At 30.7% G+C, this 11,050-nt stretch overlaps 1 protein-coding gene across 1 annotated transcript; it reads left to right on the top strand.

Annotated features, from left to right (window-relative positions):
- The first annotated feature begins 67 nt into the window (after positions 1–67).
- On the top strand, positions 68–10,229 carry LOC134707303 (UPF0538 protein C2orf76 homolog). The gene is made up of 5 exons (XM_063566951.1): positions 68–265; positions 4,310–4,360; positions 6,032–6,069; positions 7,686–7,764; positions 8,207–10,229. Exons 1-5 carry the CDS (start codon positions 139–141, stop codon positions 8,281–8,283), a joined length of 372 nt encoding a protein of 123 aa, XP_063423021.1. The 5' UTR covers positions 68–138; the 3' UTR covers positions 8,284–10,229.
- Positions 10,230–11,050: the final 821 nt, after the last annotated feature.

Genomic DNA, 11,050 nt, shown 5'->3' with positions numbered 1-11,050 from the left:
TTAAGAGTTGACATTACATCTAGAATACAAGCACGTTTTCAACCATTTGTTTTTGTGTACGTAATTCAAACTCTAACTAGCGTTGATTTGTTTACATTGGACATAAGAACAAGAATAAACTGTTTTATTTCCCTGCTAATGTCATCAGGAACTATAACTATTCGCTTGGTCAGATCTTTTGAACACAGGAACATCAAACATATTGTTCTTCATGATGTAGATTTTACTCAAACTGCCAGTTCATTCAAAGAAGCAATCAAAAAAGGTTACTAATATTGTAAATTGAAATGTGTCTTCGTTTAGGTACCACAAACCTCCCTCATTGTATAAAGGGAAGCAAAACAAGAAGTGCCACTGTAAAATATTGCCCCACTTTAACTCCTTTTTCGCCCCTATTTTTACCAATTTGCCATACTTTGTTTTACCAATTTGCCATACTTTGTTTTACCAACTCGACCCATTTATGAAAAAGGATAAATCATTCTTGCCCCACATATGAAAATGAGTTTAATTCCAATGAATAAAGGTAAATCAGTACATGCAGTTAGGTTAAAAAAAAATAAGTTAAGTGTGGCAGATTATCAGGACGAAATAGTTGTGGTATGGGGGTCATCATTGATTTAATAATTCTATATATTTTTTTTACCACTACTGTACACTCTGTTTTTTTATTTTTGATCTACATCATAATTGTCCTAAAACACATGAAATATTTGCCACTGGACATCAACAAATGTTCAATCAATTTATTCTTTTTATTTCATTATCTCTTTATTCTGTTGGTCCAGCTACTTTTTTTGTCCATTATTATCTCATCTGCAAACCCCTTTCATATCACAATAAATGATGACCCATTCATAGCCTCATACATGTACATCATAATTGAAACAAGAAAAATATTATCATATTAAATAATTGCATGCACCTTGGTAGATAGATAAATGTACTATCTTGCATAGCTTCTTTTATTCAGTACAATGTAGGTCTTATAAAAATACAATAGCATTTTAGGGGGGGGCAAGGCGTTTTTAAAACAAATTGTTGGTTTCCTTTGAAAATAAAACATGTTAGAGGGAAATGAAATACGACATTCAGTTAAATGTATCTTATTAAATATGATATTAAACTAGAGGCTCTAAAGAGCCTGTGTCGCTCACCTTGGTCTATGTGCATATTAAACAAAGGACACAAATGGATTCATGACAAAATTGTATTTTGGTGATGGTGATGTGTTTGAAGTTCTTACTTTACTGAACGATTTTGCTTCTTACAATTATATCTATCATGAACTTTGCCCATTAGTCATGTTAGTAACAGAGAACTATATTTGGTAAAAATTTACATAAATTTACCAAATTAATGAAAATTGTTAAAAATTGACTATAAAGGGCAATAACTCCTTAAGGGGTCAATTGACCATTTAGGTCATGTTGACTTATTTGTAGATCTTACTTTGCTGAACATTATTGCTGTTTACAGTTTATCGCTATCTATAATAGTATTCAAGATAACCAAAAACGGCAAAATTTCTTTAAAAATTACCAATTGGAGGGCAGCAACCCAACAACCGATTGACCGATTCATCTGAAAATTTTAGGGCAGATAGATCTTGACCTGATAAACATTTTTATCCCATGTCAGATTTCCTCAAAATGCTTTGGTTTCATAGTTATAAGCAAAAAACTGCATTTTACCCCTATGTTCTATTTTTAGCCGTGGCGGCCATCTTGGTTGAATGGCCAGGTCATTGGACACATTTTTCAAACTAGATACCCCAAAGATGATTGTGGCCTAGTAGTTTCAGTGGAGATTTTGTAAAAGATTACTTAGATTTATGAAAAATGGTTAAAGATTGACTATAAAGGGCAATAACTCCTAAAGGGGTCAACTGACCATTTTGGTCATGTTGACTTATTTGTAGATCTTACTTTGCTGAACATTATTGCTGTTTACAATTTATCTCTATCTATAATAATATTCAAGATAATAACCAAAAACAGCAAAATTTCCTCAAAATTACCAATTCAGGGGCAGCAACCCAACAACCGATTGACCGATTCATCTGAAAATTTCAGGGCAGATAGTTCTTGACCTGATAAACATTTTTATCCCATGTCAGATTTCCTCAAAATGCTTTGGTTTTTGAGTAATAAGCCAAAAACTGCATTTTACCCCTATGTTCTATTTTTAGCGGTGGCGGCCATCTTGGTTGGTTGACCAGGTCACGCCACACATTTTTTAAACTAGATACCCCAAAGATGATTGTGGCCAAGTTTGGATTAATTTAGCCAAGTAGTTTCAGAGGAGAAGATTTTTGTAAAAGATTACTTCAATTAACGAAAAATGGTTAAAAATTGACTATAAAGGGCAATAACTCCTAAACGGGTCAACTGACCATTTTGGTCATGTTGACTTATTTGTAGATCTTACTTTGCTGAACATTATTGCTGTTTACAGTTTATCTCTTTCTATAATAATATTCAAGATAATAACCAAAAACAGCAAAATTTCCTCAAAATTACCAATTCAGGGGCAGCAACCCAACAACCGATTGACCGATTCATCTGAAAATTTTAGGGCAGATAGATCTTGACCTGATAAACATTTTTATCCCATGTCAGATTTCCTCAAAATGCTTTGGTTTTTGAGTTATAAGCCAAAAACTGCATTTTACCCCTTTGTTCTATTTTTAGCCGTGGCGGCCATCTTGGTTGGTTGACCAGGTCACGCCACACATTTTTTAAACTAGTTACCCCAAAGATGATTGTGGCCAAGTTTGGATTAATTTAGCCAAGTAGTTTCAGAGGAGAAGATTTTTGTAAAAGATTACTTTAATTAACGAAAAATGGTTAAAAATTGACTATAAAGGGCAATAACTCCTAAACGGGTCAACTGACCATTTTGGTCATGTTGACTTATTTGTAGATCTTACTTTGCTGAACATTATTGCTGTTTACAGTTTATCTCTTTCTATAATAGTATTCAAGATAATAACCAAAAACAGCAAAATTTCTTCAAAATTACCAATTTAGTGGCAGCAACCCAACAACCAATTGACTGATTCATCTGAAAATTTCAGGGCAGATAGATCTTAACCTGATAAACATTTTTACCCCATGTCAGATTTGCTCTAAATGCTTTGGTTTTTGAGTTATAAGCCAAAAACTGCATTTTACCCCTATGTTCTATTTTTAGCCGTGGCGGCCATCTTGGTTGGTTGACCGGGTCACGCCACATATTTTTTAAACTAGATACCCCAATGATGATTGTGGCCAAGTTTGGTTTGATTTGGCCCAGTAGTTTCAGAGGAGAAGATTTTTGTAAAAGTTAACGACGACGGACGACGACGACGACGGACGCCAAGTGATGAGAAAAGCTCACTTGGCCCTTCGGGCCAGGTGAGCTAAAAAGAGATATTTTGCTGTTGTAAAAAAGTTGCTAAAAAGACAATTTCTAGAAAAAAATACATTCACTAGATAGATGGTAAAAAAACTAATGTGAGTATTTTGTTTGAATATTTTGTATAAAAGAAGACCATATTTATCCTATATATATATCAATAACAATATTCTTGACACTAAAGATTTTAGTTGGTATTAATTTCTTTCCTGATCAGAAGATTTAACCTGTTAATCAATCTTGATCTGTGATATTAAAACAAAAACCAATAAAAATATTGGTACTATTCCAGTCATCATGTACATGTAGTTCACATAAAATCTTTTGCAAAGAGACTTTAATACACACTCACTGACCAGTTGTCTAAAATAACACATGTTGAAGATGGGTGTTTCAAATAGTAAAATCACATTTTTTTTGTTTTGTCCAAATTTAACAAGTTAATGTTATTTGGCCAAGAAAGTGTACATGTACTGTCAATTATGAGTTTATGAGCTTTGTGACCATGAATAATATTTAAGTTTAAAAAAAAAAATGAACATAAGTTTAAGGGCCATGAGATTTTTTTCTGAACCAAACATCAAAAGGTTTATATGTTATAAAAACTTTCTGAGGTATGATTTTGGAAATATAATACATGTACATGTATATAGAAACCTTTCAGTTTCGGTCTGACATTGCATACAGTGCAGCTATATTGGTGAATTAGAGTAAGGAAAGACATTAGTTCAATACATTCAGTATATTTCTGAAGATTTTAAATAGATAAAGAATTTTCATTTTAAAGAAAGTCCATGAACACATGTTTAAAAGTAAAAGTAAAAGTATAACACATATTTACAGTACTTTTATTTGTTGGATCATATGACTTAAATGCACTGATTTCAAATATAACTTTGTGTTTTTTTAGATCTGGTGTCAATGCAAGGAATTCCACCACCTTTTAAGAAGTATAGTTATGGTTAGTTTATTGTTTTCACAATATAGGCAATACTGTATCAAACATAGAAAAACAAAAGAAGTGGTAGATACATGTACAAGTCCAAGTAAAAATAACAATGCTACCTTTGCCATGTCAAAATGCAAAACACTAATAAAGAAGAAAAAGTTCACAAACCATGCCACTACAAAGAAAATAAAAGATTGTGCAGCATGATACCCAATATTTTTATGGAAATATAATTATGCTCATGTCAAAATATTTTTTTTTAGTATGATATTATACACTATAAATGAAAGCAGTATTTTCCATTTAGAAAATGTTCACAAGGCACAGATCCCACACTACTTTACTTATGTCATTTGCTTCTTTTTGTTGTTACTTTGGTTCCCTGCAATTTAAGAACAACCAATTCGACAATCATTGACTGCCTATTTTCTTCCTATAGTGTTTCTCCAAAAATTTAAAAGGCATCCACAATTAATGTCACAATAGACATATTTACACTTGAATGCAAATTTGTCCGCCATTACATAACATCACACAGGTTTCCCTAAACTTTGACTTCACAATTCAAAATATTTGACGTCACAACTAAAAAGTGATTGTCGCTTGACGTCAAAAGGTTATTCGGAGGTGATATAAGGTCATTCGGAGGCAAAATACAGCTAAATACCAAAAGTGTTAATATGTTTATAAAAGGCTTTGCACTAAAAACTTAAATACACCATTCACAGTAAATTAGCTACATGTACAGTGTACATATGTATTAACTCATCATTAAATCCTTTATCAACCCATCCTGTTCATTTGCAAGGTGCCTGGAAGAATTCATAAATGTGTGAGTTATTCACCCATTTTTACTGTAATAAGTTATCTTGTACTGATATTATGACAGTTTTGGTTAATGGTTTTGCCATATACATGTATACACTGCAGTGTCTGACCACATGTTTTATTTGATCATTGGGATAATGAGGTAAACTTTCTGCATTTTTCTGTTTAAAGCATATTATGGAAATATATAATGTGTGAATATTTAAATTAATTTGTTCTTGAAATTTAAGTAATACTTCATACCAACTTCTATCATTTTGATACTTCTAGTATCTTGAAAACAAATTTGATGACACAGGATAAGAATATCAGGTTCATATTAAACTCATGGAGGTAAAAAAAATATTTCCTACAATTGTTAAGATATGAATTTTCATCTTCTACAAGTTCTAGCTTATTGTTTGGCGTCTGTTTGGTTTTCATCTACCATACATTGTATAGCTGCTTTATTCATATATAAAAGTAGATAAAACTTTATTCCCAGAATCATAACTCCCTTATTTGTATATTTATAACTTATTTTACCTGATAGTGATAATCATGATAATAATATGTAAAGGTATAAAATATCTGTTTAAGATTCATCATTTACCACAATCTAATTCAGCCCCCCCCCCCTTTTTTTTTGCCTATTTTATGCATACAAGTGTAATTCATCTTGCAAAACATTCATCCAACGTTCACTGACGTTGAAGCTTTATCAGAAAGTACTACATGCATGATGCTATATTTATGTGTGGATATGAAGACATGAAATGTGTAGTACTGGTACATGGTCATTAACATTATATTTCTATTGATATGTTGAATGAACTTGATTTATTTGTTGTACTTATAAACTTGTTTTATTTACAGATACACTGAAGATAAGCCATAAGGCTCATGGAGCTAAGGTAAGCTTACTAATTGTTATTAAAAAGTATCAGAAAATGTTACATTCTATATGTTTTACCCAAGTCTGGACCCTGTAATTCAGAGGTTGTCTTTGGTTGCTATCTGTATTAAAAATATTTTCGTTAATTGTCTGATCATGAATTGTGTAAATAAGGCATCTTTTTTATTTATTGATAAATGTTTACATTATATCAGGGTTTCCCCTGGGTCAATTATTTTTTTCGCCACCTCTTTCGCCAAAACAATATAAAACAAATATATTTTTCTTAAAATTTTCTTTTTTTTCCAGCCCCCCCCCCCCTAAATAAGAAGTGTTTTTTTTATAACAAAACGAAGCATCTTATCACTTGGAATTGATCCCTCGTGTAAGGTGTAGTCATTACATTTAAGGATTGCTCTCATGCCAACTTTTTGAAAAGATTTCTTCATAACGAGTTTTCTTTTCTAGACCATCGTAAATAAGTAAAACTATATGCTTGAAACACGTGTGTCACTGAAAAGACTTTGAAATACCCACTCAAATCAAAGATCTAAATGAAAGTTAAATGATAACGTTTTAAATCAGAGACCTTTCTTGCTTTTGAACATTTTTCGTCATAACAACAATTTTCTTTTCTGGACTTTCATTAAAAGAAGGAGAGGAAGCGTAAAAATTTTGCTTCAAACACGTGTGTCGCAAAGTGGTAAATAAAATCCCTATTGTGACATGTGACAGAAGCCATTTAACCCTACCATTTTGTCATATCATACAATCTCAACATCTTTATTAATTAGTCCTTTGATGTCGATAGCTATGAATGCAATCAGCTGATTATTGATTTTCTGTCAAAATCTTAATGAGTTCAAGGTGAATTCCGAGTATTGTATGATCGGTTAAGTCAGAGAAACCCGAAAAAAGTAAATAAATCGTTATATATATTTCTTTCGCCAAATTCTTTCGCCAATGACGAATTTTAATCGCCAAAATTATTATTTTTTCGCAAATTATTATTTTTGCGCAATTTCGAAAATGGCGACCGCCAGCGGAAACCCTGCATTATATTCTACTTATCACACCTTTCTATGTTAGCAAGGTATAACCAAATAAATACATCCACCTTATTTTCTAACCACTACATACTAGAATCATCAGATTACAGATTTTGGATGAATCCTTAAAAAAGTTCTTTAAGACTACTTTTAAAAAGCTAAGTAAAATATATGTTTTGAAACAATGTAAGCAATATATGTAGTGCCTGTGTATGTCGCTCATCGTATGTTTGACAAAATGATCCAATGTCCATCTAACATTATTTATGATTTGTAGGTTTGGCCACGTTTTCTATATTTATTAGTCGTATATTCATGCACAATTTTGGGATTAAGTCTTTCTAAATAAATGATTATGCTACATAATGGATCAACAACTTTGTTATAATATGGATTATTCTTTAAGAATTATAAATAAGCTTGTTTGAAAGTTATGAATTAGACTTGATCTCTATTTCATTCTTCAGAAACCTTTACAATTATTGTTACATGTTTTTTGCTAGAAAAAATTGCATCTGTCTTGATAAGTTTATTGGTTAGGTGATGCATTTTAGAATTCAGACCCTCTATTTGATTATATTTTCAGAGTAATGATCCTGTTATTGACATAGCAAATGATCAGTTGATTTTAGAAGATGGAGTCACATTGATGGAAGCTGGTGTTGGTAAGATCATTAGAATGTAATTCTATCTACATGCATCTCCTTGATTGTACATCTTTAACTTATTATTTCATTTACTGGACATGATATTGATCTTTTAGAGTTCATCATTTGTATTGCCTTTTTTGTTTCTCCATAACTTTTATTTAGAAAATCATTTGCATTAATAGGTTTATTTGCTAAATACAATTCAATCTTTAATTTTAAAATCACATTGCAAAATAAAAGCAATCTTTACCCTTCAGTGCTCACATGCACTGTGATTCATAATATAGCTCTTACTTTATTTATTTTGCTATATGTGTATAGTTGTGTAATAATTAATAAGAGATAACAATTTGAACTGTGTTCAAGTTAATGTATGATTATCTTTAAGATAATAGTGGCTGTGAAAAATTGTTATTTTTGAAGATTCCTTCTTATGTATTGTTTTATATTTTAACAGGAAATGAAACAGAAATATCCTATTTCAAAATGGAAGACTACAGAAAGTACCAAGCTGATCCACATTTAGTGTGGTGAACAACAGAATAAGTTCATGGCAATTTTAAATGTTTACTTTTCAAATTCAAAATATGCTTGTACATGTACTTTTCTTGTTTATGTAGCTGGTCAGTTTTTGTATTTATGAAATAATGGAAAAACCAAATACCATTTTGCACAGTCTTACTTGGTTTGGATATGTTTCTGCTTCTACATAAACAAAGAATGTAGAAGGTATTTATTCTACAACCTGCATGAGAAATTATGTCTTTATTTGTTATTTTTACTGTTGAAGCTATACATATCTTTTGACATCAGTCATGGAGATATATAATATATCATTTTAAAAAATATATTGAAGTGATTATAATTGATAAGGGGTTTAAATATGATATAAACAAGTTCATATCATAATAAAGGAGTTATGCATGCACAATAAGTTCTGTTTTTTTTTATTATACTGATCAACAATTATGTGTATTATTTTAAAAGTTAAACATGACAGTTTTGATAATCACTCTAATGTCATAAATCTGTTTTTGGCATGGTTACAATGTCATAAAACCAAGCTGTGCTAAAAAAATTGTATGGTGATGCATTTGTTTTTTCAATTTATTTAAAACAAAAATATCTCTCTGATTCAAATATCTGAACTAGTATAAATTATCACAAAATTATGCCATTACAATTGTTCTGATTGTCTTTAAATGCTCAGAATTTTATGATTGATTTTTCCCATTGGAGCATTAAATTATTTTTTGTGGATTTATATTTGTCATATTGTCACTGTTATGGATCATAGCTTTTATTATTTACTTGAGAAAAAAATATTCTGTAAGGTACTATCAACATGTGTTTCTGTGAACTTTATCAAGTGTTTTCAACCCATCACTAGTTTATAATTTTTTTAAATCGCATAATTTGATTAAGACAAATCAAGATAACAGACAAAAACTGAAGAAATCACTTGAACTCCAAGAGGAGCAAGACAGTCAAAATTGTGAAAGACAAAACAATGTTGCTAATAGTTGAGACATTGTATCTGTCAACCTAGCTATTGGTGAAATTATGAAGTTTCAATTTCAGTCAAAATTCCTCATAACTCTGTTGGAGCAATATATTTAGTTAGGAGAACACCTCTCATAATAAGGTCTAAATAGCAGGAAAATGCAAATGCATAACTTATTAACTGAGATATGCATTAAAAAACATACACTAAAGCAGAGTTTATGTCGCTGCTGAAAACAGAGAAGTTCACAATTAGAAATTTAAATCAGTCACATTTGTCATAGATTGTAGTTTGGTTGTTTGAGGTTTGAAGGGCTGTAAACAGGAGTCATATACTCCCTCTCATTCAGAAATGCCTTCACTAGAACATAAAATTCAAATAAAATTATTTTCCATGAGAAGTTTCTTCTGAAAATAGCTAGTACTTGTTGTAATTAATTTTCAGAGTAAACCTTGAAACTATTTGCATACATTATTCCCTTTTTTACCTGTATAGCAAAAGGTGCAGCAAGTAAAGAGATCACCTTTCTACAATTTTTTTGTTTGATACCTATAAGACAATTGTACCTAGTGTAAAACACTTAATCTGTAGTTTAGTTACCTATTTGCTAAATGTCTTTAAATGCCATGTAAATTTATCATGTTTTTTTTTTGTCTGTGAATCTCTTAAAATCAACAAAAGTGCCATGATAAACAAATGCATATAAAATATATATAATGCACACAATTATTTTTTTAACCATGTTGTGGTTGCCTCTAATTCAATAAATATGTGCATATATTTGAGGATTGTAAAATGCAGCTATTGTAACAGAGAGTATGATACATGTATTATAATTTTATAAGGAGTGTCTTATCAATGTATATTTTCTTGTTGAATATGTAATAATGGTAGTATCATTATGGTACTGTATAGTATTTGATAAAGAATGTCAATAAAATGCTACTTTTTAAATAAAATTCTGAAATATTTGATAGTTCATTTTATTTTCCATTAATAGTAATTTTTGATTGCATATAATCATAATACAGTCAGTGTTAAAAAAGGGACATGCTGTGAAGGGAGTGTGACATCAATTTGATTCATATTCTCACATGATACCATGCTAAAATGAATATTAATTTACTAAAAGTCCTAAAGGAATCATTAAAAATACATGGACTCTTTATTATGCAGCAGCTTTTTGTGCATATTGTAGTCTATCATCCCATCTTATTTAATCATGAGATATAACCCGAATTATCACCTGATTAAGACATGGACATAAATATAAATGGATGGACAAGCACATGCAATCATATCATAACGCTTTTTCATGGTCTGTTTGATTTCTTGTCCGTATACAAATGAGGTTGAAATCTTGACTTGGAAGCTAAAATACATCCTCAATGGGTGTTTGGTTATTTTGACCATATTTTACCAAAATTACCATAATATTAAATAGTAAATTGTTAGGATGAGCATCATCATGCATATTTTGCAATTAGACTTGAAAAAAGTCAAATCAAATAGTATGTGTCAAATGCAACATGACAATTACAGAGATGATTTCTGATGGACTTATAATCTATATTTAAATGTATCTCAGTTAAAACAGCAGTAAGGATTTGATGCTACAATAAACCAATGTGTGGGTCCTACTGTTGAATTTACCGATAATTATAGTCGGAAATTCTGCTTCATACTATACTTTGGAGATTTATTATATACTATCTCAAATAGAATGCAATATCTCTCTGATTGCCGACTTAGCGTGTGAGGCAAACTTCATACAGGAGCCTCCCAAGAAGAATGAAC

Source organism: Mytilus trossulus, chromosome 2, assembly GCF_036588685.1.
Source record: "Mytilus trossulus isolate FHL-02 chromosome 2, PNRI_Mtr1.1.1.hap1, whole genome shotgun sequence".
In the NCBI taxonomy this organism is placed as follows: domain Eukaryota; kingdom Metazoa; phylum Mollusca; class Bivalvia; order Mytilida; family Mytilidae; genus Mytilus; species Mytilus trossulus.
The sequence above is the reverse complement of the archived record's forward strand: the minus strand, read 5'-3'. Positions and strand labels throughout refer to the sequence as shown.

Bases quoted from the DNA above. Each gene is read 5' to 3' on its own strand.
- LOC134707303 (XM_063566951.1), top strand. From the start codon at position 139: ATGTCATCAGGAACTATAACTATTCGCTTGGTCAGATCTTTTGAACAC. The intron at 4,361-6,031 runs GTTAGTTTATTG...TTTTATTTACAG, and splicing joins TTTTAAGAAGTATAGTTATG to ATACACTGAAGATAAGCCAT. The intron at 7,765-8,206 runs GTAAGATCATTA...ATATTTTAACAG, and splicing joins ATTGATGGAAGCTGGTGTTG to GAAATGAAACAGAAATATCC.